We start from the raw sequence: 27,452 nt of genomic DNA on the forward strand, positions 1-27,452 counted from the left end.
CCGGAAGCGGGAAGTATAGCGTGTTGTTGTTGTTAGCATCATTAGCATGCTAACAGATCGCTAGCAATAAGTTCGAGAGAGAGATTGCAGGGAGTTCACTGTGCCTTATTGTTGCTTCTACACTGTTACTGTTCATTAAAGCCAAATTATTAAGACGGTTGTCGTGTCTTCTGGGGAAACGAACCCTACCAGTCATTACAATTATATATATATATATAAAAAATAAAGACCGTTTAGGTCTATATGTTACCCGGAAATGTTTATCTTATAGCGGGCGTGCCGTGTTTGTACATCCGGTGTATTTTGTGTGGATCTTTCACGAGCGAAGGTAGATGATGAACAAGAAAATAATGGAAGGGAAGAGGAGATACTTCGCGCTCAGTGTGAAAATAGAAAACAATACAGAGTGAGAGACAACTCAGAACGGACTACACGGCGTTGACTTATCACAATCAGAGTGAAGGTGAGGCTGCTGTGTTTGTTGGAGAGCGCCTTCAGTGCTAGCCACCGCTAGCGGCTAATTTCCTTGTTCTTCCCCTGGAATAACGATATGTCAGATCTGATCCCCCTGTTTATAGTATACCCGGTCGCTCGCCGGTGTCGCGCGGCTCGACCAGAAACTAGCCGATCTACAAGCTCGCGGCGTGTCATGTCCGCGACGCTTTGTGAGCTTGTAGATCGGCGTTTTTCCTGCCGCGCGACACCGGCGTGCGACCAAGTATAAATCAGCGTCATGTTGTGTGTAGAAATTAGTATGTAGTTGTGTAGAATGTTGTATAGAGGAAGTGCTCATGAGGCCCTTTAACATAACTCTATGCCTTTAACCGTGCCGTTGTGGCGTTAAACGGGGCTTCGTCGCGCGACCATTTACAAAACAAGTCTTTTTTTAAAAAAAAATATGTATTTTATTTTTTTTATCGAGCGGCAAAAGGGTCGCGAGACTGAAGGACTACAGACAAGATCACTTCCTATTTTTGTGACGTCAGTGACCCATCCTTGGTATCTTTTGTTTATATACAAACATTGAAATTAAAAGCTAGTGGTAGTTATGAGTTAAACTAAAGCGTACAATGAAAGCTGTTTTTATGACAACCTGCTGTGTAAACGAGCCTAAGCAGAGCAATAACTTCACCCCGGGTTGTGTTTGTGTTTTCATGCTATCTAGTAGTTCGTTCTCTTGTGTGTCTGTTGTGTCTCTAATGGCTGGTTTTGTCCATTTAGGCCTGGTATTCACTGTCTTAACAACATTACCTAGCTATATTTAGTTAACCTACTCCAGTGGTTGCCAAACGTGCTGAAGCACTACTGATGACACATGTCCAGAAAGATGTGCCTTGGTATTTTGTGACAACCACCAGTTTTAAAATGTACTACTTTATTTAGTGCTTTTTATGTCACAAATTAAAAAACAATTCCAGAAGTCAAATAACACGTGTTAATAGAGGCTATTTTGGATGGGTATGAATACAGGGGAGTTTTTGACTGTTCCTTTGGCATTTGAAACCCACTGACATAATCATTATCCCTATATGGCCTGTCCATAATGGTATACACACACTCACACAGCAACTCAGAACCTACCACTTGAGTTTGGAAGGGCTTCAAGGTCACTGAATGGCCTAGCCCCTTTTGGGACCCTCGGTTACCTTTTCTGAAGTTTGGACGTCGGTACCCTACTAGGGCTTATTCCACTCTCCATAGGACGCAGATTTACCCACTCTCTGTTCACAGAGAGCCGCGCCGCCACTTGAGTGTTTGTGAGATGTTTCAAAGATGCATAACACAGCTATAGGAGACAACGGAAACGTGTGCGAACCGGCATTAACCACCGATGCCGTTAAGTATTTTTTTCACTTTTTTTGAAATTTTGCTCAATAATCCCAAATTTGAAGTCAATTTGGGATTATTGACTTCCCCTTGTACCGCACCAGGGCAGGGTGGTCGGTGCGAGGCAGTAACGTAGGGACGTGCAGCTAACCAGTCGCTGCTCGGGAGGCGGTACAATGCGAAGTCAAGGAAGAGAGAGGAGAGAGAAGTTCAGCAAAGCAAAAAAAAAAAAAGACGTTTCGCACACGTTTCCGTTGTCTCCTATAACTGTGTTATAGTGTGTTATGCATCTTTGAAACATCTCACCAACACTCAAGCTGCGGCGCGGCTCTCCGTGAACAGAGAGTGGGTAAATCTGCGTCCTATGGAGAGTGGAATAAGCGATCAGGGACCCTAGGGTACCGACGTCCAAACTTTAGAAAAGGTAACCGAGGGTCCCGAAAAGGGCTATGAATACCACCTGTTTCGAATTTGCACATAATGCAGAAGGCAGTAGCATGACCCATTAATACAAATTAGTGCTTCCAAACTCCCAACACTTTTTCTTAGCAGAAAGTAGCTCATAACATGTCTACTGTGGGTTTTTATGAATCAAACGCTTTGCAGATTGAAAGCTTGCCCTACAGCTGCAATGTTTGTGGTTTAACGTTTAATGCAGATCGGAAATTCAATTTGGATCAATGGAGGGTATTGCAAATTTGCAACTCTAGATTATATCCCATTAAGAAATCTAGTGTTGCAAATTGCGGCTAAGGACTAGTAGGCTAATGCCCGTCCTTAACATCTATTCTATACCATTGTCTTGTGCATTTTCATATGGTAGTTGCAGTGATGTAAATAGGTTTTCAATGTAATGAGTCCCGGGATGCAGGGATGGTCTTTTAGATGAGTCCCAGGGACATTTGATGAGTCCCACTTCAACGACGTTAGGAGTCATATTTTGCAATTTTTTACAAATTGCAGCATTTAACTCTTTTTATAACTTTTATAACTAAAGCTAGCAAAATAAACCAGAATAAAAACAGTACAGTAGTACAATAGTACAGTAGTGCATCCCGTGGATGCAGAGGTCGTTGTTTTATTGCATCCCTTAACTATAAACTGCGTTTTGGGATGCAGAATGCACCCTATTTTAATCTCTGTAGTTGTAAAGCAAATGTAATAAATCAGTGTAGGCATGCTCTAGCTGGCCTGCAATAAAACCCTACTAAGGATGTGAATTATCGATTAATGCACTAATAGTTAATTGATACGTTTTGATAAGGTTAACGATCGATTAACCGGTTAGTTGATAAGCAGCGGTTTAGTAAAAAATCTAAATATAATTTCCCTTGATGTCTAACAAATCTACATTTAGCTGATATACAGTTATAATACAAAAGGCATATTATATTCCTTAATCAAATATTTATTTGACCATTGACGATAAAGGGCCAGGCAATGGCATCTTTGTATGTGCGTTCCTCATTCCGCAGACAGCATTACATTCACAGAAAACCACCCAATGATAGAACTGCATAATTTTCGATTAGTTATTAAATGTTAATGACTAGCGACTAATTTCTTATCTGCGATTAACTATTAGCCCAGCTCTCTCTTCAATTAGGAGCCATCATGTATGCTTTTAATTTCTCCCAGTGCACCACTGCACCTTGCCAACACTACACCCCTTAATGTTTTTCAATGAAAGACAATGTAATTATACGGCCTTACGTTGGAAATGTAATGTATAATCTAGCTGCCCTGGACCTATGGAGGACAGAGTTTAATGTGACATTGAAATTGCATGAATCATGACTATTAGAGTTGCCTTTCACCTGAACATAGTGCTTTGAGGGAGTGGCAGACTGGCAGGTAGGTTAAAGATATTTATTCAGGAATTGGGTTTGAAGTGTAATGCTGCCAGATGAGCTCAAATATGCATTGTTTACATGCCCCGACTTGGGCAAATTCCATTTATGCAAAAAAGCACAGGAAGGGGTAGTACACAATCTGTAGTCTTGCGTAGCCACTGCCAGACAACTATTCTACAATCCCCGGCCCAAATGCAATAGACCTCCCGAAATCTGAGTAAGGATGCTGCCATTTCCGTTCACGAAATACTACATATATTTTGAAATATCTTTACATTTTATTTTTGTATTTCCATTTCTGCTAAGCAGCAAGCTATATATACTTAGATGGTTTCTATTTATATTAGGTTAAATTTGCGCGACTGTAAAGACGAAACGGAAGTGGGGTGGAAGCTCCACGTCATGATAGAGCTTCCGTTGCTCCAGACTGTGTGATGGAAGCATTTAAAAATTGTGAAAGGCAACAGTCTGGCAACGTGAGACTACACAATATGTATTTACTTTATATGATTTTTCCAGACAACGAGAGCAGATTATTATTCATTGTAGACAGTGTACATACATACTGTATATAATTTATGTAATCTTAAATCCTTGAAATTGAATAATTAACGTTCAATCCAAATGCTTTCATCCTTTTTGTCATTATGTTTTGCATCCTTGCATTGTGGTATGTCTGAACTACCAACCAAAAATAATGAAATAGGCAGTGTTGCCAACTCTCGTGAGAGAAATAAGCCAACCCACCTCCAAAAACAAGCAAACTCTTGCGAGAGAATTAAACCAAATCTCCCCTCAAAAATCAAGCCAAAGAAGCCCAATAATATGGCCATATCGATATCATCCTAATAAAGTTTCGATGCATTTATCATTATAAATACTATGTTTGTCTATAATTTATGTTTTGGTCATTATATATAAATTCCACACATACTTGAGACAGGGCTTAATAAGTAGCTTTTTTCCCCCACATCTCTGGAAAAAACAAGCCCAAAGTCACGGTAAATAAGTGGACTTGGCAACCCTAGAAGCAGGGGAAATTTTCAATAAATACAACCGATAAGAACAGATGCTGGGGTAAGCAGCTGCTTGCTGCCGCTGGCACAGTGGAGGTCCCTACATATCGCAAGGCCCCCTTCCAGGCTGATCTTTCCTCTGAAGGTTAATCTCTGCTTCATTTATGCAAGTTCAACTTCTCCTGGAAGATGTGGGGAAACGGCCTCAGTAGAAATTGCATTTCCTATTTGGAATTGAAACTTAATTTGATTACTCCACCACAATTTTAACAGGTATAACACCGGAAACCGCTGCAAGCCTAGCCATTGGTGGCATTTTTCAAAAAGTTCAAAAAGCATGTGATGCAGAATACATTGCTACCTACTCAGGCATTGTGCTGTGTAAATGAGTCATGACTTAAACTTAAACTTATCATTTTGAGCCGGACAGTTCTGTTCATTGACGCGCCCCCATTTCTCCTTTGTCCTCCTCTTGCTGTCTCCCTCCTTCCTCCTCTACCACCTCCTCCCTCCTCCAAATGCCTGGCTCAACTCATATAGCATAGCTAGCTGTGCTACTGTATCATGTTTGACTTATATTTCTATTCTCATCAAATATTGTTTACTCCATCTCAGTGCACCCTTTCAACAGCTGTGATTCATCAGTTAGTGTAATGAAATTGCCGTATTATTGACAAAAAAAATGTAGTTGGACTGCTATGTATTGAACATTCCTTTGGTGAGATTTTTGCACAGTGCACACATGAAGAATTAATGGTTGGCTTGGTGGGGCAAACCAAAACCTAATTCAAAGCATTTGAAAAGTAACAAATGTTTTCTTTGTATTCAACAGAGCCATAATTAATCTTGAACATTTCACAATTGATTTGATTAGCCTAGATATGATAATTATTTGCACAACAGGAATTGTTGCCAGTCCCACTGGTTTGAGCTATAAAATCTGTGTTTTGTAAGCCTCATGAATGCTGGTCCTGGTTTTGATGTACTTGCAATTGCCCTTGAGAGCAAACTAAATGTGTATTTCAGATGCTGTGAAATTGAGCATGAGTCATCAGGAGGCCCACACATAAATATGTTATAACAGAAGCAGCCCATACCCTCACATACTTTTTTTTAAATAAATATTATTTGCAAGTAGTTTGAACCCTTATCCACTTGAACCCTAGTGTCCCTATTCTGGGGCCAACGCTCGAGATAGTCGAATAGTCGATCTACAAGCTCACAACGCGGTACAATAGAATTGTAAAGAGTATGTGATACGTTGGCTTGTAGTTCGTCAAAACTAAACTCCTCAAACACACTTTGGAAACTTGATTTCACTCCCACCAAACAATTTGCCAACATCCCCCAACAAGCAACGTAATTTGATACTCCACCACAGTTAAGGTCAATTGGTACCATTGAAGGAGAGGTGGTCAAAGTTGAACAATTAATAGAACAAACATAGTTTGTGTTGGTGTTGGCATTTTGTTTGGTGTCAGCCTGTCAGTTTATTACTCTACACTTTTTGGGGCTGAACAGTTGACAGTTGCATCAGCACAGTTTATTTTAGCAAAGTGAAAGCTTTTAATAAAAAATGCTTTGAACTTAGCAGGTTCTGCAGAGTGCAATTAGTTTAACTTGCCTAAACCATGTTGACAAACATTGCTTGATCTTTATATTTAACTACTTGCATAATGACATCCAAAGCACTTGATTTTATGTGATTACATCCTTAACATTTGCATACTTATATTTAATGTAGGATGTTCAAGCTATCGGAAATTCTCATGTATAAATTATTTGGTGAAATCAAACTAGTGTCTCAAGTTCAGACTGATGTATGTTTATGTAACAGTTTATATAATACTCGGCTATCAACATTACATTATTATGGTTGTAGGTGGTTCAAAATCTAATATTGCCTCTGTAGCAAACCTTGCCTCTGTGGCTGAAAATGGTCAACTCCTTAATTTATAAAGGTTGTGATTAATCTTATTTTGAATGTATTATGTGCCTGTTTTGAAGTAAATGTGCATGCAGTAAAGGCCATCGGGATCAGGAGTCGAACCCGCGGCACACTGCCAGACTGGATTGCCAGCCAAGGTGCCTGGACCGCTGAGCCACGGCCCAGGCCCTTGTGTACATTTTTTATACTTCCCAGTGAATGTGCCTGTGCTTTTAACGGTGTGTATCCTTGACATTTTTTGTGCATCTTTATCATTGCAGGTATTCTGCCTATGCCCTCTTGTGCCTGCCAAATGTTGAGGCCAGAAGATATCCTGTACAACTCATAGAATTCCCTGGGTGGAGAGAGAAAGGGAAAGCCACCCTGACCCATGAAAGTCACTGTGCCATCGCTGCACTGCCAGTGACTAGGCCTGTAGTAGGCCCAGCACAGGGGGCATTTTTCTGGATCTCCTCTGGCGCCCGCTAACTTGTACAATGGATCAACAACGAGACAAATATGCTGATCGGCCAGCCAGAAGTACCAAGGTTTCACAAGGAAGTCGCAGTGGGCACTCGTCACGGCCGTCGGGCTCCTCTGCGTCCTCCGGGGTCCTCATGGTGGGACCAAACTTTCGTGTGGGCAAGAAGATTGGCTGTGGCAATTTTGGCGAGCTGAAACTTGGTACGCAGATAGTTATGCATTGCTGTGTTTTACCAATCACAGAGACGGAGCTAAAAATGTATAAATGGGTTATTATGGCATGATTTGAACTTGCACCCAAAATTTGATCTGTGTGACCTTGAAATATAATTGGAAGCATTTGTGCAAATGCAGATAATAGTTGTGGTGTGACCTTTTTTTTTCCTAACCACAGTTGAACATTGCTTTCACTGTACATTTGCTAGTACACTCCGTATGTGCCTTGTGAGCTGACAGTAGGCAACTAGGCGCTCTGTATGTACTAGGAAATGGGTACTCTGTACTAGCATGGCGATAATTGGTATGACGTCGCCAAGTGCCGTGCTGTCATTTCATTTCGGTACATCTTAGAATCTATGAAGGCTTGTTCACATTTATTATTGGGCGACTGTGGCTCAAGAGGTAGAGCAGGTCGTCCAATGATCCATGGGTCGGCGGTTCGAATCCCGGCTCCTCCTGTCTACATGTCGAAGTGTCCTTGGGCAAGACACTGAACCCCAAATTGCTCCCGATGTGCTGGTTGGTACCTTGCATGGCTTCCGCCGCAATCGGTGTATGAATGTGTGTGTGAATGGGTGAATGTAATGCACAATCTATGTAAAGCGCCTTGGATAAAGGCGCTATATAAATGCACCATTTTATCCATAATCTATTCTCAATGTTTCTACTATGTTGGTATTTTGCTGTCTTTCCTTGTTAATTCACCTTAAATGCCCCATATTTCCAAACTGCAAAAGTCAAGCCAAATCACGCTATGGAGAGATTAGAAGACTAAGCACAATATTCTTTTTCCTCCAGAACATTGTCTTATATTTGTCAATCAAAACAGTTCACATATAACCTATTTGGACTATTAACATCATAGCCATCCATGGAGAAGTAGAATATATATTTAATGTTATGTTTATTGAGTGTGGAAATGCAAATGGCTATTGGCAGTTTTTCCTTAATAGACGGAGCCTATTGTGAATCTGGCCTAAGCTCACAGGATGGAAGTACCGCTATATTTACTCCTTTTGTCCCATACACACTTCCACAATGTCTTGTCACCCCACCCCATCCCCATAGTCCTGTTAATGGACAATAATGTAGGTGTATCCGTATGTCTCAATAATATAAAACCATAACTTGACAATAATGGGTACTACTGTTTGTCACTTATGAAGTTTGTTTACTTTAATCATACCAATGAGATAATACTTTCTTCAAATAATATCAAGCGATTGGTCAAAATTACAATCTTTTAGTTTTTACCGCGAAGTTGCTAAAAGAGTTATTTTTTTACAATATAATTGTTTCATTATACATTTTGCCTTACGTATGTGTAATTTTGCTTCCTTTCTTCCCTTACTTTTAACAGGTAAAAATCTCTACACCAATGAGTATGTGGCTATTAAACTGGTAAGTGAAACCTTTTTTTGCACTTGGAGACTGTTATTCAAAATACGTTTTTTTCAAAATAGACTAAACATACAGTATAAATACATATTACACTGATGCTTTAATCATGAAATACTATTTGACATGACATTTGTCACTGTTAACAATTTAGATTTTTGTTACCATGCAACTGTGTGCATCCAAGGGTAGTGTCAAGATTGCGTGTCCTGGCAAAGGGCTAAAGTACTCTCACACCACCGTGGAGACTGGCATTTGATAAATCCATGGTGCGTTCGTCCGGACACTCCAATGAACACATTTGGCAGTGTTTGCACATGTGAAGCCGGCAGGGGATTGTGTTCTTTGTGGCTGCACTAACGATGCCTACTGGTTCGTCTGGGCGTTTGTTCAGCAGACAGAGGAGGCTTGCGATTGTCTACACACCACTTTTTCCCGGGTCACGGACACATTTTTATGGGTTGCGAACTTGCGACTCGCGAGTAAATATCCCATTTTATTCGTTTCTTACAATAAAAACATCACACCCGTGTGAAGTGACGGGCGCTCTTAGATCACACGATATAGATCATCACGAGATAGATCATCTCATTCCGGTCAATCACAATTTGCGTCCTCACTTTTGTCTTCAATGTTTGTGTTTACACAAACACTCAAAACTGGCCATTCATTTTCAATGGCATTTAATGTTTATGTGTTGTGTTGTGTTTACACATAACCTTAAAGCTGGACATACGAGGGGCTAGCGCCCCTCAAAAAGTGTATATATTCATCGATGTGGTCCAAAGGGGAGTGAGCTCTACTGACTGAGCTACGCAGACACATGGTAAAGAGATCTCCATATATGGGCATGTCCATATTTGGGCTTATAACGTGGTGCCAGCACAACATTGTAGGGGTCATTGCATTGACTATGTCCAGTCCATATATGGGTATGTGCGTGTCCGACACAAACGAGGCCCACCCACAGACATAGACATCACCCGCCACAACTTGTTCTTTATACAGTAGAAATGGCTGTGTTTCTGGTCAGTAGATGCATTTGATAACTCTTCATTTTGGTTCTCATGTCATGTAGGAACCAGTGAAATCGAGGGCACCACAGTTACATTTGGAGTACCGGTTTTACAAAACCTTGGGAAGTACAGGTAAGGTCATTGGCAAGATTACCAACTATTATTCAGTTGTTTTTATGTTACTACATGACAGATTTTACAGTTACTGTAGATGAGTCAAAAATATTGTCTCATTTCCACAACAAGTGATTACGCCTTTGCACTTACAGTCATCGACCCTCCCTCAATAGAATCTGTATGATAGAATCAATTTTAATCTCCGGGAGTCTGTGATGGTAGACAAATCTCTTTCAAAGGTGATTTTGCAAATTCATGTGGAAACGCCATTGCCAGAAGCGGACTGCTACCTTCCTGTTGCCCTGAAAAGACTTCACTATTGGTATCTAATGGGGAGATGCAGGAAACGTTAACGTTATTACAGCCATCAGAATTGTGATTCAACTTATGCATAATGCAGGTTTGTCATGTCTTATCCTGTCACATTATGTCTTATCCCCAAATCTGATGGGCTCCTTTTTAAGTCCTTATATGACCTCAGGCAGGTCGTTCCAGAGACACTTGTCTTCAGCCTCGACTTAGGAGCAACCAGCAGGTTCCTGCTTGGGGAGCTCATGCTGCACACAGGCTTGTAAAGTTTTAACTCAGGGGCCAAGTCATGAAGTGCCTTAAAAGTAATCCTAAAACGAGAGTAATTTGGGTGCCTGACAGCTCAGCCAAATTTTGCACACATTGCTTGTGGGCCACGTGGACTTTAGTTTGAATGTGACTCCTCTCTGTCCTTGGTTTCCTGTCTCTCTCTACACGCTCTACAAGCATGATGATGGTTTCGGTGTCTTTAAAACTCAAAATTGATCTGATCCTGGATATATTCCTGAGATGATATTGGATACTTTCTGCCCTACTCTCTTTTCAGTTCTTCCTCTTGTTTGTCATCCACCAATTATTGCCAGAGACACACGGTCATGGTCAGCATTGTTTTCATTGACAAGCAGGGCTCAAAATGTACCTTTTTTGTCTTGGTATTGGTGCTCCCAACTCATGATGTTATGAGCACAAGCCAAAATGTAGCAGCCCGGGCCTCTCATGTACGGAACATAGTATGTAACGGTACGGAACGGTTTACAAGTAACATAAAATGGTGATTAAATGCATGGGGCTTTAATGCATTATTCTGGATCCAGGTTTTAAAATGTGCTCTTCTGGAAACTATGATCAATTTCAAAGTCAAGAGCCCTTTGACTAATGTTATTTTATTCAAAACACCCAAGTGTCAAAATGTTATATTGATACACCCTGATTGCTCAGTAGCACTTTTATACATGAAATGGAAATGTAAGTTTTGCGAGACATGTTCCTTGGCAAGCTTAGTGGAACTCAAGGTGCCTCTGTTATAGCCAGACAAAGAACATAATGTCTACGGTTTTGCAAGGGTTGGAAAAGGCCAACTGTGCGGAAACTCATTAAATATTTAGAGTGAGGCTCTCTTAGCACTAACCTGCCTCTGTCCTCTACTCCAGATGGGATAACGTGACCCCATTTCATCTTAGCTGTGTGCTAATATGCCATCATCCTATGTCAGCCAGTGTGGTTGTCAGATAAAGGATGTCTGTTTTGCATCAGTGCATTCATGGATGAATGTGCTCAACCCAGGTGTCTTTATACAATATATTTAATGATTATGACTTATGAGCCAATCCCCCCCCCCCCCCCCCCCCCCCCACCCACCCACCCACCCACCCACACACACACACACACACGACTTTCATGACAATGTTTTTCTAAAGGTGATCTGTAGCTTTGGCTTTTTGCATTTTGGAAATTAGTGAGGCATGAAAAAAAAGTCTGCCTGTCTTAATTTAAGACTACACCTTGTACTCTGGCATCTCAAGCAATAAAACAAATACCCAAAGAAGATGCACACCATAGCAGAATTTGCCTCTAGAGAAGGAAAGGTTCTGCAGTCTTCTCTTGGGTGGGCAAGATTTGGGTGCCCATCACTGGCCAAAATATTGGTTAAACCCAACAGCCAACAGAGACACAGCAGACACTAGGTCTGCTATTGTCTCTTAGCCCATAGTTGTATCTTGCCTTAAACTGTACTGTACTCAGTAATTATAGAAATTATAGGCTAACAATTAACCAGTACTTTAGCGAAAGATTGTTTTGAATTTATTCCATGAATTTGTGGAATAAATACATTTTCTGAAGAATGATAAAATAAAATCTATTCCTCTTGTTGCCTAATTTTGAGCTGAAAACACTGATATCGTTAAAAAATTATATATATCTCATATATCACCTTTTCCTCAATCACCAGATGCCTCAAGGTATCATTCCTATGGTACAATTGGCAACCCACAGAATAGGATAATTGGCTCCTAAAACACAGGATGGAACCCAGCATGCTGTTAACGTGGCCAAATGCTAGCTAAATGGCTGTAGTGCCACTTCTCTCACTGTAAATGTGTTAAAGCCCATCTGTGATGTGCCTCAGGAATATTTGCTCACACTATTCTAAATGTTAGGATTAAGTTAACCTGTTCATTAAGACCAACAATGACAATAATGATGAGTACCAAGTCTCTGTCTTTTTATGTAGAGTAGACCATTGTGGCTCCATTAGGAGCTGCTTTGAGTAACACCATTTCTTACTTGATTAAATTAGCTGATTTATTGATTTTTGCCCATGGTTTTAAATCATGGGTGGGAAAGAAAATAGACCTTTTGATTTCAATGTTTACTGGGGATAACTAATACTATTTTATGCCGTAATCATTTAGTCATGCCTACTTAAACTGTGTTTCAAGTGTTATTCCAGTAAACATCAAAGATTTCCTACACTTTGGAACTACAGATCTGTGGAACAAATCCAAGAACATTTGTAAATTCTCACATGATATGAATATATTTTGGTTTGTCTTTTTAAGTTGAGAATACCGCTTTGTCTGGACTGAAGACCTTGTAATCAGGACAGCTGTCCAGTAAAAGAATTGGACACAGGCTGTAGAGCATGTTGTCAGTTTGAAGTTGGACATCCTCCAAAACTGAATGACAGACACGCTGATCCAAATTATGTATTGCCCACACTTGAGTGTATTTTCTTTTTGGCATATACTTTACTCTTTCAAAAACAGCTCTGAGGTTTCCCTACACATACACAGCCCACTCATGCTTCTTTTCTTATCCATAACGTATGTAGGTTAATTCTCCTTGGACCATTAGCCTAATCAGCACAGACCTTTTGCTATCCAAAGTAATAGTCTAGGTCTTGACTTCAAAGCTCTCTCTCCCAGGCACACCAAGACAATTCATGGAGCAGTTTCAACAATCAGTGCTTTTTAGTTTCTGGTTAATGTGTAACTAGCAGCAGGATCTGATCTCTACCCTCCAGAACAAACCATGTGATACTCCTCTTGTCTAGTTTCAGATCTGGCTGTGACTGAGTTGGGCTCCAGGTCAATTTCATCAGTCATGGGAGGCAAGAATAATAAACAGTCTCTTGCTGCCCACAGGTTTTCATCAGACACATTGCCATGTGCAGCTGAAAGAATTTCTCACCATTAAGGCTTAGAATATTAGCTGTGACTCAATTGACTGTTTACCATTCCAAGCTTATAACAATGTTGGCCGTGATGCACATGGAAACAAAAAACACAATGGAAATGAACCAATTACACTTTTTGCTCATGGACTTCAGTATTGTCAGCGGAGCTATGATTGTGTCTCATGCATTCCTTATTGCTCTTTCTTTTGTTTCAGCTGAAGGCCTGCCACAGGTTTTCTACTTTGGGCCTTGTGGGAAGTACAACGCCATGGTTCTGGAGCTGCTGGGCCCCAGCCTAGAGGACCTCTTTGACCTTTGTGACAGAACCTTCTCACTCAAGACTGTCCTAATGATAGCCATTCAGTTGGTGAGTTCACAGCAGTGGGTTAGACCCAGCAGGGCCACACTTATATCAACACATATTGGCCATGCAGAGCCAGTAGTTGACAGTGTGTGGGGAGGGTAATGTGGTACAAACCAGTTAGACGCCCAAGGGGCGAGAAGGGACCTCGCCCTAAAGGGCGAGAAGGGACCTCGCCCTAAAGGGCGAGAAGGGACCTCGCCCTAAAGGGCGAGAAGGGACCTCGCCCTAAAGGGCGAGAAGCGACCTCGCCCTAAAGGGCGAGAAGCGACCTCGCCCTAAAGGTTGTGGGCACGCATCCGCCTCGTTGACGGCAGACTGCTGGGCGAGCGCTGGGGCGCTGGCTTAATTGTGACAGCAGGTCGCATTTACTATGACATCAGGGATCTCCATCCCTGATGATGTCACGTGATACTGTATGGGGGCATTCCCATGTATGGGGATAATGAGTGACAGTGACTGACGGGAAATCCATGTATGGGAATAATGAGTGACTGACGGGAAATGACTAATAATAACTGTGTAGTGTGTACACATCATTCACCATAAGCTGTGTAAATCAGTCACTGGATGTTTTGTTTTTACAACCAGAGAAACAAACTAATGTTCACCACAAGCTTATTTACTGGTATGCAAAAGTTGGTTGCGGCTCAACCTTTGGGCAGCCAACAGTATCAAGAAAGATAGTACTGTACTGTCATTCTATCATTCTGTTCAAGCTATCCCAGAATATAATGTAGTGATATATATGAAATATGTGATGGTATTTATCTTTTAAGAATAGCAACTGTTGTTTATCTTTTTCTGGGTTAAATTACTTCTCATCTAAAAGCCACATTTTTGATATGTGGCTGTGCATATAATACATTTTTCTTTCTTCCTTTATTGTCCCACTCCAGATCTCCAGGATGGAGTATGTGCACTCTAAAAACCTCATTTATAGAGATGTAAAACCTGAAAACTTTCTCATTGGACGGCAAGGGAACAAAAAGGAACACATTATCCACATCATTGACTTTGGCCTGGCCAAAGAGTACATCGACCCTGAAACGAAAAAACACATTCCATACCGTGAACACAAAAGCCTGACTGGAACCGCCCGATATATGTCCATCAATACACATTTGGGCAAAGGTAAGATGATGTGCATTTTTAATTAAAGCTACAAACCAGGATTCTTCTCCATGCATAAATTGTTTGGTTATTCACGTTGACCATGGAGCCAGATACATAACGGAAAGACTGGCATCTTTACCATGGTTGGAGACCATAAGCATTATGGACATTCCCAGGTTTCAGCTATAACTAACAGGCTGGCTTACTGTTGAGCAGATTTGACCATATTTTGGGTGTTTTTGGAACATTTAATGTATTCTCTGCTAACATATGTTCAACTATACTGTTAAACTATGCAACTATACATAGACCAGGCTACCTGTTTAATTATGCAATCTTGAAAGAACACTAGAACAGTGGTGGAAATGTAGATTTCTGTGGTTAAGCTTGTTACTACTATTTTAAAGTGAATCTCTATAGTGCTTATTTCTTATTTTTATATTTACTTTTTTATAGAGCAAAGCAGACGAGATGACCTTGAGGCCTTAGGTCACATGTTCATGTATTTCCTCCGTGGTAGTCTGCCCTGGCAAGGACTAAAGGTATGCAGTCTATTTTGATATTGATTACAGTTCTGTAGAAGTGCAATTATAAATATTAAGCAATCTTACACATTGACTTTGTAAATATCGTTTGACCTGGTCTAGGCAACCTTTGAAAATGAGTTCAAGTACAGGCGATGTGTTGAAGTACTTTCTGTGGTTTATGATGGTGAATAGAACGTTGGCTCAGCTCCGCCCACTCCGCCAGACAAGTGAGCGCCTAGCGATTTAATTGTGTTTTTGGTGTTGAACATTGAAACATGTGAATAGTACTGAATACAAATTAGCGCTGCCGCTGACAGGTCTCTCACTGATTTGAATGGGAATATCATGCTTTTTCCACGTAAAACACTCATGTTTGGAGCCAAAGCTTCAAGATCTCTTTCAAGTCCCATCAACAAGGTCTGCAGCATGTACCAGAAAAATATGTGCTTGGCTGGCATATTATTGCAAGAAACAAATGTTTGCAAATGTTTATCACTGGGAAGGAATATGGATGTACCTCATCTAAAGTATAATATCAATCAACTATGTTACGTTATCACCAGATAGGGGTATTTGTGAACCGCAGAGTGGGTAAAACTACAAATAGTATCACTTAATGGGTCCCTGGGTCCGTCCGTCCCTGGGTCCGTCCGAGCATGAAAATAGCGTTTGGTTGGTTTTCACCACCAACTGTCACTGTTGCGCAGGCTAACACACACACACAGTCACACACACACACACACACACACACACACACACACTAACTCTATATATGATGATTTCGGCTGTGACAGGACAGTACAGTACAGTAGAGGGATCCCGTGGGGACCCCCACACGGTAACTCTGTTATTTCTCAACCGCTTCGGATGCCGGGCGGCTCGCCGGAACCGGCCTGGCCCCCTGGTCACGTTTTTGGGGGTCTGGAAGTTCCGGGGACAACCACACGGAGTTGCACCACTCAGTTCACACGGGTGTGATTTTATTACAATTCTTGCTTAGTATTATTGTCATCACCTGGGTGGGGGAGCTGTCTAATTTCCCTGACATTAAGCTGTGTGTAGGCCTGTCATAACACAACTTTGTGTCACATTGTAAGCTTGTAGATCAGCTATTTCCGCTATGTTTGAAAGTATAAAATGATTAAATATGTCAGTAATTTCTTTCTATATTTAAGTTATTTGTCATATCTGCCCTGTACCAATTTTGAGCACGAAGCCTAAAAGGCAAGCATAAATTACATTTGTATTCACATGTTCCAATGTTCAATGCCAAAAACACAATTTAATTGAGTTAATCGCAATATCTTTTATGACAATTAATCGGCAACTTAAACTTTTGTCATTGTGACAGTGTGTGTGTGTGTGTTTGTCAATACAGTTTGAGATTGGGTAAAAGGGGTAAAAAGAGTACCCTCCAATCGCTCTGTGCACTGTTGCAGATCACACAGCAGCAGTATTTCACCATAGTGTTTTTATGGTATTCCTATTCGTTCTAATATGTTGCTCAGATTATGATTATGACATGGCCAAAGTATTTTTGGGGGTCTCCAGCCGAAAAGGTTGAGGACCCCTGACTTGGATCAAAATGACAAGTGCTGTTCTTCTGTCTCGATTGGATTGCAAAGTCTCTTTAGATGACCTTATGATTATCTTCTGCAGGCTGACACATTGAAAGAACGATACCAGAAAATTGGAGACACAAAAAGAAACACTCCTGTTGAGGTCCTTTGTGAGAACTTCCCAGGTACGATAGCTTAGGCTTGCACAGCACTGCAGGGTTTACAGCTTAGTAATAACATGGCTGTTTCACAATCTGACTTGTTTTTATAGCAGTAATCTGTGATCCTTGGATCAAAACTGATATATCAAGACAATTGTTACCTGCAAATAATTTTTTTTTGCAATGTTGCATACACCTTCATGTGCTTTAATACACTTAATAAGTTTTGTCCAGAGTTGCGAATATAATGTAACCCGGATTCTTTTCTTACCGTTTCAGAGGAGATGGCCACTTACTTGCGCTATGTGAGGCGATTGGATTTCTTTGAGAAGCCAGACTACGAATACCTGAGGACTCTGTTCACTGAACTGTTTGAGCGGAAAGGATATACATTTGATTACACTTACGACTGGGTTGGCAGGCAAATAGTAAGATGGATAAAAGATTGTTCTATTTTAACTATAAAATACTTTTCCTGATGAAACGGTGTGGGCTCACTGTCTTGGAAGCCATTAAAGTTTTGAATGTTGGTAGTGTTAAGTATTGATAATGCTGAGTATTGGCAGTGTTAAGCATTAATAGTGTTGTGTTGATGCTAAGTATTCTTGGTTTTAAGAGTGTTGATAGTGTTTAGTCTTAGTGTTAAGTCTAATATGGTCTTAGGGTAAAACCGGTGGATGATAGGGTAAAACAGTGATTGCTAGGGTCTAATAGGTGGTTGCTATGGTAAAACTTGTTGCTGAGGTAAAACAAGAGAAATACCTTTTGAATGTACTGTGCCTTTTAAGAGTTGCCTAATTTTACAGGTAATTGGGATTTGATTAGTGTAGAAGAACATGGTTCTGAACAGATGGTCACAACTTGAAAAGTATATATTTACATGTGAGTGACCATCAGTAGACCTGTGTCAACTCAACTTATATAAGTAGTCTAAAACATTGTGGCCCGTCATGAGTTTATGGATATATGTCAACAATTGTATGACTACAGTACATCTCGCTGTGCTCTAGCAAATTGCCATTTTCGCTTTCAAACTAATGGGGTAAAGTTAAATATCTCAAAGTACAAACGATATGTCCTAAGCAAGCCAAGCGTTTTTAGCTAAACGTACAAAGGACTAGATGCTAATAAATAGTTAGGATGACGTTATTGTGCACGCCTTAGTGAGCCCACAAGACATTAAAGACGGGAGTAATAATGTTCTGGTACTGTTTTCCTCACACAGCCCACGCCGGTAGGCTCTGTTATAGACTCTGGAGCATCCGCCATCGCAAGAGAGAGCCATCCTCACAGAGACCGCCCCTCACAGCAACAGCCAATGAGAAATCAGGTGTGATAAAGGCTTGCCATGTTTCAGAAAAGTGGTGGTGGTGAAAACCCCTCAACAAAGTCCCAGGAACTGTTGCATCATATCTTTAAATCAATGAATGAATGAATTCCCAGGACATCAACAAAGGGGTGTTTAGACTCTGAGTGGCCTTCAGGCTGAACCTGCTAATGAAAATGTTATGGGGTTTCCACTGTTAGCACTGAGCAAAGCTTATGTAGTATGCAAGGCTAGAAGCTTTAGCCAACTAGATTTAGGCATAACAAATGGCCAAGTGACTATGGATTGTCTTGTTTAGTGGATCACTATCACTATGTGCTTACTTGGGTCCCAATTATTTACTCTATAATATATTATCATTTTGGAGATATGTTCGATTAATGCAGTTACTTTTCTGATTGAGCTGTGGTGTCTCAAAAGCGGCAGTATCAATCGCAACCTGTAGATTCTGTAGAATGTGTAGCAGTGATGGTTGGTAACACCAGCCTGCCATTGACTGTAGTATTTTGCCCACTGCTCCTAATGGTGAGGATGGGTTAAATGCAGAAGACACGACTGTCAAATCCACACAAAAACTGAACATTATGATTATATATTTTTTTTACTGCATAGCAAAGGATCTTAAAGTACTGCAGTGCACTGCCTCAAAAAAGGCAGAAGCTTGAAGTTACTTTTTAAACAGCATGGTAGAAAAGTGGGTTCTGTAAGTCGCAATCTTAGTAATTCCGAGTTTTACTGTTTCCAGTATTTGAGGAGGAGGGAATTACCGTTAGGCATGTGAAGTTTGTAAAACTAGGATCACCTTTGAATAGTTTTTTCAGCAAGGGTTTCTATACCTGTCTAGAGCTAGAGACACAAAGACGGGCCTCAGCTTATTAGAAAGTCTTCAAAGGAATGCGATCACATACAGCACTGGCTAATTTACACAGATAGCCTGATAATAGTAAGAGAAATCTATGAAAATCTGGGAACTAAATCGTTACCAAGACATTTCTTCACCAATGTGTTTCTAAAGGTGTATAATAACATGTACTAAAAGTTTGAAATTCAACTCCCGTGGGAAAGTTGAGTTATTCATTCCAAGCATTAGTTTTGCACAAAAAACACTCCTTGGGAGGAAAACGGCCACACAAACGTGATGAGGTCAGCACATTTGGTCAAGTGGATATGGCCTAATTTAGCCCAAGGAGTGTTTTTTGTGCAAAACTAATGCTTGGAATGGATTCAGAATCATGAAATCACCCTAGTTGCATATGTCACATGCTACATAAAGAATGATGAAATTTGGACTTTTTTGCCTTATATAGGATGTTAAGGGTATGGTCACATATTGTGCTAATAACTCAACTTTCCCACGGGAGTTGAATTTCAAACTTTTAGTACATGTTATTAGACACCTTTAGAAACACATTGGTGAAGAAATTTCTTGGTAACGATTTAGACTATTCAGAAAGAAGAGAATGTGACTTTACATCATTGAAAGTAATGGTGGTGAACCTCACATGAGGGGGGCGGGCGGGGGGAGTCCATTAAAGCTACACCAGGCAGTATTATTGGGACATTGAGGCCAAGGTTTGGGATTTTTAAACATTTCCACTGAATTGAATTTGAAGAAAGTTCAATTGAATTTGGCCTCAGTGGTAGTTATTTGTCCATCTTCTTGGCTTGAGCCTTGCTTTGACGCATTTTATTTTATCATTTATTTATTCACGTGCGGCTTTGCATGACATCTTGGCTTGCTCGCCCCCCCCCAAACACCCATCTCACCTCCCCCTCCTCCCAATTCCATCACCCTCCCTGTCCAATTGCACCCCTACCTCCCTTATCACTTCCCTTCCAACCTCCATCCCTTGAACAGACGGCAGCCTCCGACCGACGAGGAGCATGGGAGGTGCAGCCCAGTCGCCAGGCAAACTCCTCCTATCTGTCCTCCCACCTGGCAGCGGACAGGCATGGGGGCTCAGTGCAGGTATACACCACTCATCTGATCCACTGCTCCCTACGCTCTAGCCCTTCTCTATGGAGTCACTCCTGTCTTGGCAATGAATCCAAAATACTCCTTCCGGACTTCCGGTAATGTGCAACAGCATGTAAATAACCAAAAACTGGTATAGGCATTAGGCAACTGTTCACAAATTAACAAAAAAGACCATTTACAATGTTAAATTGTGTTGGTACAGTATATCAAACGATGTGGGTCTCCTTGTATGTAAAACAATTAATTTAATAGCATAGAAATTTGTACCATGTTATATTGATAGAAAAACACTCAAACATGCTCTATGTGTTCAATTTGGATATTTACAGGATCTTTAGAGCTTCTGGAGTGTGTGCAGTTGTTCACATGAGACAGATCTGACTCCATTGCTCCCTCACTCCCCACCCTTTTCCCAACAGCAAGGATACGGTTTCTCTCTGGGCAAGGTGCATCATCACATGCATGTCATATGGTGCACACTTCCCAGGTGCTGAATATGTGATGCATTAACCTGTACAGGTTGGACTGTTTTAGGTGTCATAAGCACAGGTTCCACTCTTCATGGCCCTTTGACATTCCTTGTTTTTTACCTTTTTTATTTGCTTTTTAATTAGACTATTGCAAGATCTAAGAGCCTATAGACCGGTTCAACCTAATATTGTTTTTCTTTTTTTAAACACATTTTTAGGAGAAAAAAAGAAAAGAGGGGAAAAACACTTTGCATGGCAGGGTGACCTTGCTTAGCTGGCTTATTGCATGCTCTGAAGTCATCGCAGTTAATTGCATACAAGTATGGTTAAACTGGCCCTATGCTAAGCTACATTAAATGGTGAACGCCATACAAGACGGATTGCTCTCACCTCCCTGCGTGCTTGCTCTACAGTGTACAGCCAATTGCATTGGGTTTTTTTTTACCTCATAACCAAATTTATTGTAGCCTTCTACTGTAACCCCAATAATGTTGCTATTCTTAATATAATAAACAATTTGTAATGTGATATACTGTAGTTATAGCAATGACTGAGACAACAGGCTGAAAAACAAAGCCAGTGACAGGTGTGTTAGTGAACACGCACAAGCACACATGCGCAACTGGCCTGGCCCTCATCAAGTCACGTTTTTTTTTTACATACTCTCCTCCCCTCCTAGGTTGTCTAGTGATGAGTTGTGTTTGCTTGCTAGTTGCTAGCCTCTCATTCAAGTCTTATAAAGTATTCTGTATGTCGGTTCCTTATGTCAGATTCATTACAGCAGTACTGACATTAGTTTATTGAATGATGAGTGATTTTCCATGACCATTGCAAAACGTAGCATATTCGTCAAGTGGTACGAAAGTCAGCTTTTTACTTCCTGTTGGCAAAGTTTAAGGCTTACAGTCTAGGGGTTGGAATCCACGTGGTACACCCGACTTGCCGATTGTCTAATACGAACACAATCTGGGGAGGAAAGTCGATGTGGAATATGGGCAGAGGTGGACCCAGTCAGCGGGGAATGTTAAACTGGAGGAGGACGGAGGAGCTACGTCTTCCCGGTGGTGTTCCTCTCTGGCAACTGTGCCAGTAGGTACAAAAGTACGTCCTCCCTGTGGGGCTCATCTCTGGCAGGTATGCCAGTATAGACAAATCCACAGAGAGGTCCCCTGTGTGCAGCCATTGCCAGCGAAGTTTTTCCTGTAGATGGTGCCAACATAGCTGCCGTGTAATAAGTAATTCCTAATGTCCTACTACTACAGTGAATGTGGAAGTATGTTTGTCTGCTCACGTTACTCTTTTATCTGCTTTATACTAACACTAACTTTACAAAGATGCCTAGAACATCGGGACGTACCTGTGTAGTTTATGGCTGCTCAAACTGTACAGTAGTGGCAAAATTCAACTTTGGAGAGAAACGGACTGTCAAATTCGAGCACCCGCCCGAATTTCGTTGCGCATTAAGTAGTGTAATTATGGTAAAGGCTACTCAGTGGCCCCGCGGTGGCTCAGACGAGGCTGAGCAGCCTTTACCGTAATTACACTACTTAATGCGCAATGACATACGGGCGGGCGCTCGTATTTGACATTCAGTTTCTGAAGTTGAATTTTGCCACTACAGCCATAAACTACACAGTTTCGTCCTGATGTTCAAGGTGTTGAACTATATTATATATTAGCAGAGCTCCAATCGGTTAATATTCCAGCTTTTCACTGAGCGAGGGATTGTTTGATGCAATTCATGTATCACGTTTTAGTTAAGCACATGGTAGTGGTGATAGAGAACCCATCTGAAACCATGTAGAATGTCCATGGAACTTCAGCATTAAATTGGTACATTCTTAAATTGGAACAAAGCGGCAAACCTTAATATATTTTATTTATATGCCACCAATTTAAACTAAGTTTATTATCAACCACAATTTCAGTGCTGCTGAAGCAAAATGACATGCCGTGTTGATTAGGAATGGTCCTTGATTGGCTTGGGACAACCTGTTAATGTTCAATAAATAAATAGTGGACAAGACTGTGACCGAATGTTTGTCACACCAAGGTGGTCAGCTCGACTAATGGGGAGCTGAATGCTGATGATCCATTGGCTGCCCATTCCAACGCACCAATCACAGCTCAGGCAGAAGTTGAAGTGGTTGATGAAGCAAAGTAAGTCTCACACTGTCTTACATTGTGCTTTTTGCTGTGGTATTGTGGCAGCCCTTTCCCTCAACTCTGAGGGATTTCTGAACCGCACACTTGTACCAGTGTCTCTCTCATCAGATTTTAGAAAGTATTTTGGAGGTTTTAAATTAATGAGTTTTTAAAATGTTTCATGAAATGAAATGTTTGATCTTCCTGTATATTTACTCAATATTACATTGAACAGTGGTTCATCAACTTGTGGTGGAAAACGGTGAACCGGGGGTGGCCGGCGATCGCCACCCAGATAACGCCATTTAGCTCCATTCATGCAAACGTTTGATATGATGATTTGGCGCCTGTACTGCCAGTCTTTTTGATACCTAGTCAAACAAGTTCACGGTTGAAATAAGTGCTTGTAACGGAAAATGCTAATGTTGTAGCCAAAACCCTTTTCATTAATGTTGTGCATATTATGGAGGGATGACCTATAGAGGGAGAGGGAGAAAGGTTTCCATGGAAAATGTGTTTTTTGTATATTGTGTCTACATTCGTAGATTAAAAAATGGTTTCCTTTAAGTGATTTGTGTAAATGGTTACTTTTACGCTGTTGGGCTGAATCTAGACCTACTGTGTGTGTGTGTACCTGCTTTCCATCTAGATAAATCATTAAACAATGTAAGCTAATTAAGCACATTAGCCCTATGTATATATTCTCTATTATTTATTTGAGGTATTGGTTACCTTGACCTCCATGAACTGTGAATGGATCCTTATGGAATCATAATCACACACAGGAAGTAGAGTATCTGTGTTTCCAGTGTTTCCTCCTAGTAGATCTGCTCCGTCTGTGCCACGTGTACGTACGTGTGTGTGTGTGTTTGTTTGTTAGGTTAACGTTACATTACGTTTGCATGCATGTGTGGCATGAGGTCAGTCCCATCGTCTTGGTCTAGCTGTCTTGGTCTAGCTGAATTAATCTATCTTTTCTCTTTTATACTCTTTCCTCTCTTCTGTAGCTGCGTGAAAATGCTCAACCTTTGGTGAGTCCCTCTGCTAGTCCACATCAAACTCATGGGACATGGAGTGGACAGGCCTAGGCTGGGCCCCAGTGCTCACTAATAGTGCCATAGACACTGCCCACTGAAAAAACGCAGACTTCAGATCAGTAAATTTCAGAAGTCTGAACATGAAGCTGGTAGAGTGCATAAACAACCTTTTTGAAGTACTTCACATTATATAGGCGTATAATTATTATATTTATTCCTGATACAAACTACAAAAAGTACAAAACTCCACCTACAGTAAGCAGGTATCACCAACAACCCAAGTCCTGTTTTTGGTAGTTAACAAACATGACTTGTTGAGTCTCATTTACTTGAATTGCCAGCTCACGTGATTTCTTTTCTTCTTCTTAGCAATATGGAAAATGTGATTTAGTCAATGACTTACAATTGTGTATGTGTTGGCTCTGTTGCATGGTTCACCATTAGTCTCTCTATACATAATTTAATTAGAAATAGACAATCACTGTCCTATGTCTTGGTCTATAGCTGTTTGCCTGTCTTATGTACGTTTGTTTATAGTGGCTATTGAGGCTCACCATGTCCTGTGTTCTTTGTCTGCACCACTCAGGTTTTGTCCATACAAGCATAATTGCTTTCAACAGCTACTAGATGAGCTCCTCTGACATTTCACAAGTTGCTAATTGATGATAAAAAAACACCCCCACACTGGATAGTTGCCATTGAATGCCTGACTATTTTAATTCCTGGTTATTATCTGAAAATTGGTAATGGAATACTTGAACGGAACAACAAACTGTGCAGGTTGTTTTCTTCACCATTGTATTTTGCATTGTGTGAACACAGTTTGACTAGGATGTGCATAATGATACACTGCGTTTTTGAACAATAATGATGATGGCTCATAATAGTGGCAGATAAATTGGAACACAGGTAATGGTGGATGGCGATGCAGCCAACTTGTTCTTGGTGCTGAATGGTGGCTTTGCTAACAGCAGATGTATCTGTCAAACTTTTGGAAAGCTCAGAGAAAAACAGTTTAATATAGCATTTAAAAAATGTACTAGTATTGTTTAGGTTTTGTCTGTATAGCTAGCTCATCCTGTTCTCTCACTCTCTGCAGGTGCTGCTGCTTCTTCAAGCGGAAACGGAAGAAGAACACACCACGACATAAATGATTCTTCACAGCCTGAAACATTAAAAGTGTCTTGCTCAGCTGAATTGTGATTACAGAAATCAATAAGGTCCAATCCAGAAGAAAAGGGAGATGCCTGAAAGATAGGAGGACCTATGGAACTGGTTATTGGGATGTACACAAGATGCATAATTATGTGGTATTATGTGTCCTTTGATTAGAATCCTGTGAGTTTCATGGGAGTCTCATTAAATCTTTTCTTTTTTTCCCCCTCCATGATGCTTGGAATATTTAGCAGGCAAACAGGCCTGTTCGGGATCCTACATCTTGGCTTTTAGCTGACAAAAAGGAAGATTTGCATTTTTGTCATACTTAACCAAGCATTTGCACTTTTCTTTGCCTTCTCTGTTTATTTTCATTTATCCTTGGAATTACAAAAGATGTTTCCCTCTGGAAAGAACTTCAGCTACACCATGTTTTACTCACTTCTTTCCTTTGCTCACAGTCAGAAATGCAATCTCTCTGTTCCTATGTCAAGCCCCAATGGAGTGCAGTTTGCCTCTGGTATACTTTGCTAACTTGTTTTGGCACAACGCTCCCACATTATTTCTGGTGTTGAAGTGAATGTAAACCTGAACATGTGAGGAACCTAGAGTGTAACTGCCTGTATCTATTTAAACACTGAACATACGTCCAGGGAGCATGTCGGGGTGCATCATTATGTCACTAGACCCCTGCACTTTTTCCTCCAAAGGGGTCAGACATAGCACTGGGACATGGGCTGAGACCATGTGTTCTGCGTTTTCTCCAGGCTGTCTAAGCTGCCAGCACTCCCCGTAACCATAACTGTCAAAATACATTACAACGTCTTTGACTCACGAGTTTTGGTCCAGGTGGATTTTCATTGAGCAACAACTTTGACATTTGAAAGTTGGCTAAAGAAAATACTATTTATGCTATTTATCTCTTGATTTTCATCCTTGATTTTCTTACTAATTCTTAAACATACACACTGAATGTATGGACAGAAAAGCAAATGACTTTGGGACATTTACAGACTGTCAAGCCCATGGGAAGGAAACCACCAGAAAATAAAACTGACCAAACTAGGTGGACTTGGAGCTCTTCTAAAAGACATTTTCGACCTTAATCATGTGACGGCAACTAACAGACTTTATACATGGCTGGGGCGTATTACTTTGGAATAACGAGACAATGGTGCAATGTGCTTTTGAGAGCCAGTCTCCTTACACTACTGTCCAATGCCTTAACCCCCAACCACAACATCACAGCCAGTAGGGCATGGTGGCAGGATGAGGGTCTGCATAATGACACCCAATGTTTGGCACCATGTACCTGTACTTATAATGCTGAAGTTCATGGCCCCAGAGAATGATGCCAAATGAAACATTGGGTGGATCTAGGATCATGTTAATACAGTATGTGTCTACCCCTCTTAATGCAGTGCTGCGATGCATTCCACAATGTTTTAAAGAAATCAGCTGAACCCTGATCCTAGGTCACAGAAGCTGGACGAATACAGTGTGTGTACACTAGTTTTTTTTTAATTAAAATTGATTTATTATTTTATTCTTTATTTGTACATGCGTTATGGAGGACTGCCTTGAAATAAGTTCCCTTGATAATGTCACCTTTCCTATCCTCTTGATGCCTTCCCAGAGGTAATTCCATGCATGTTGTCTTAATTTTATTTGAATGTTTTGAGCAAATGTTTTTTCCTTTTGGTAATTTAATTATTTTTGTTTTCTTGCTAATGTGACTTTACAAATGTTTTGTTTTTCATTCCAAATGGCCATGGTTGTACAGGGAAAGTGAGGAAGACGAAGCTAAAAACCGTAACTGCACTACATTTGATTTCCCTGACAAGAACCCTGCCTCCCTGACCCTGTACTTGAGTGCGCATTACTTTATCTCATTGTTGCTGCCCCTCATACCTGTATGATAGGCCTTCATGCTGGGTGATTGGATTTTCTAACAAAATTGGGGGTTTTATCTTTTTATTTTTATCCTTTTGTGCCATGCGCCCCATACATGCATACACTCAACCTCTGAATCAACTCTCAGTGGACTGTTGCATTCTTTTTTTTGGTGCACCTGCTCAGCCACCTTGGATATTAGAGATACCTATGTTGTAGATGTTGCGAACTGGCTCTGTGAACCAGTAAATAAACCTGCTTGTTATGTGTAATAACACTGTATAGCTTTTGGTTTTTCCAACCCTGGTTACTCAAGTCAGTTGCTCTGGGGTCTAAGTTATTGTTTTATTGAAAGTACTTGAATATAAAAATCTATTGGA

The 27,452-nt window shown here is 40.8% G+C and overlaps 1 protein-coding gene across 2 annotated transcripts; it reads left to right on the plus strand.

Annotated features, from left to right (window-relative positions):
* Nucleotides 1-13: 13 nt before the first annotated feature.
* Nucleotides 14-27,452, plus strand: csnk1g1 (casein kinase 1, gamma 1). Of its 2 annotated transcripts, XM_079496874.1 has the most exons (14): nucleotides 14-463; nucleotides 6,905-7,307; nucleotides 8,686-8,726; nucleotides 9,802-9,871; nucleotides 13,559-13,710; nucleotides 14,604-14,838; nucleotides 15,277-15,362; nucleotides 17,007-17,091; nucleotides 17,347-17,495; nucleotides 18,293-18,397; nucleotides 20,253-20,363; nucleotides 22,896-23,002; nucleotides 23,995-24,018; nucleotides 25,124-27,452. In XM_079496874.1, exons 2-14 carry the CDS (start codon nucleotides 7,121-7,123, stop codon nucleotides 25,176-25,178), a joined length of 1,407 nt encoding a protein of 468 aa, XP_079353000.1. In that variant the 5' UTR covers nucleotides 14-463; nucleotides 6,905-7,120; the 3' UTR covers nucleotides 25,179-27,452. The 2 variants fall into 2 exon arrangements, with proteins under 2 accessions (XP_079353000.1, XP_079353001.1); XM_079496875.1 differs by lacking the exon at nucleotides 23,995-24,018 and having other exon boundaries at nucleotides 16-463.

Source organism: Electrona antarctica (genome assembly GCF_951216825.1).
Source record: "Electrona antarctica genome assembly, chromosome: 3".
NCBI lineage: Eukaryota > Metazoa > Chordata > Actinopteri > Myctophiformes > Myctophidae > Electrona > Electrona antarctica.

Coding starts and splice junctions, on each gene's coding strand:
- csnk1g1 (XM_079496874.1), top strand. CDS start 7,121: ATGGATCAACAACGAGACAAATATGCTGATCGGCCAGCCAGAAGTACC. Junction 8,727..9,801: donor AGTATGTGGCTATTAAACTG/GTAAGTGAAACC, acceptor CATGTCATGTAG/GAACCAGTGAAATCGAGGGC. Junction 20,364..22,895: donor GGCATGGGGGCTCAGTGCAG/GTATACACCACT, acceptor TGTCACACCAAG/GTGGTCAGCTCGACTAATGG.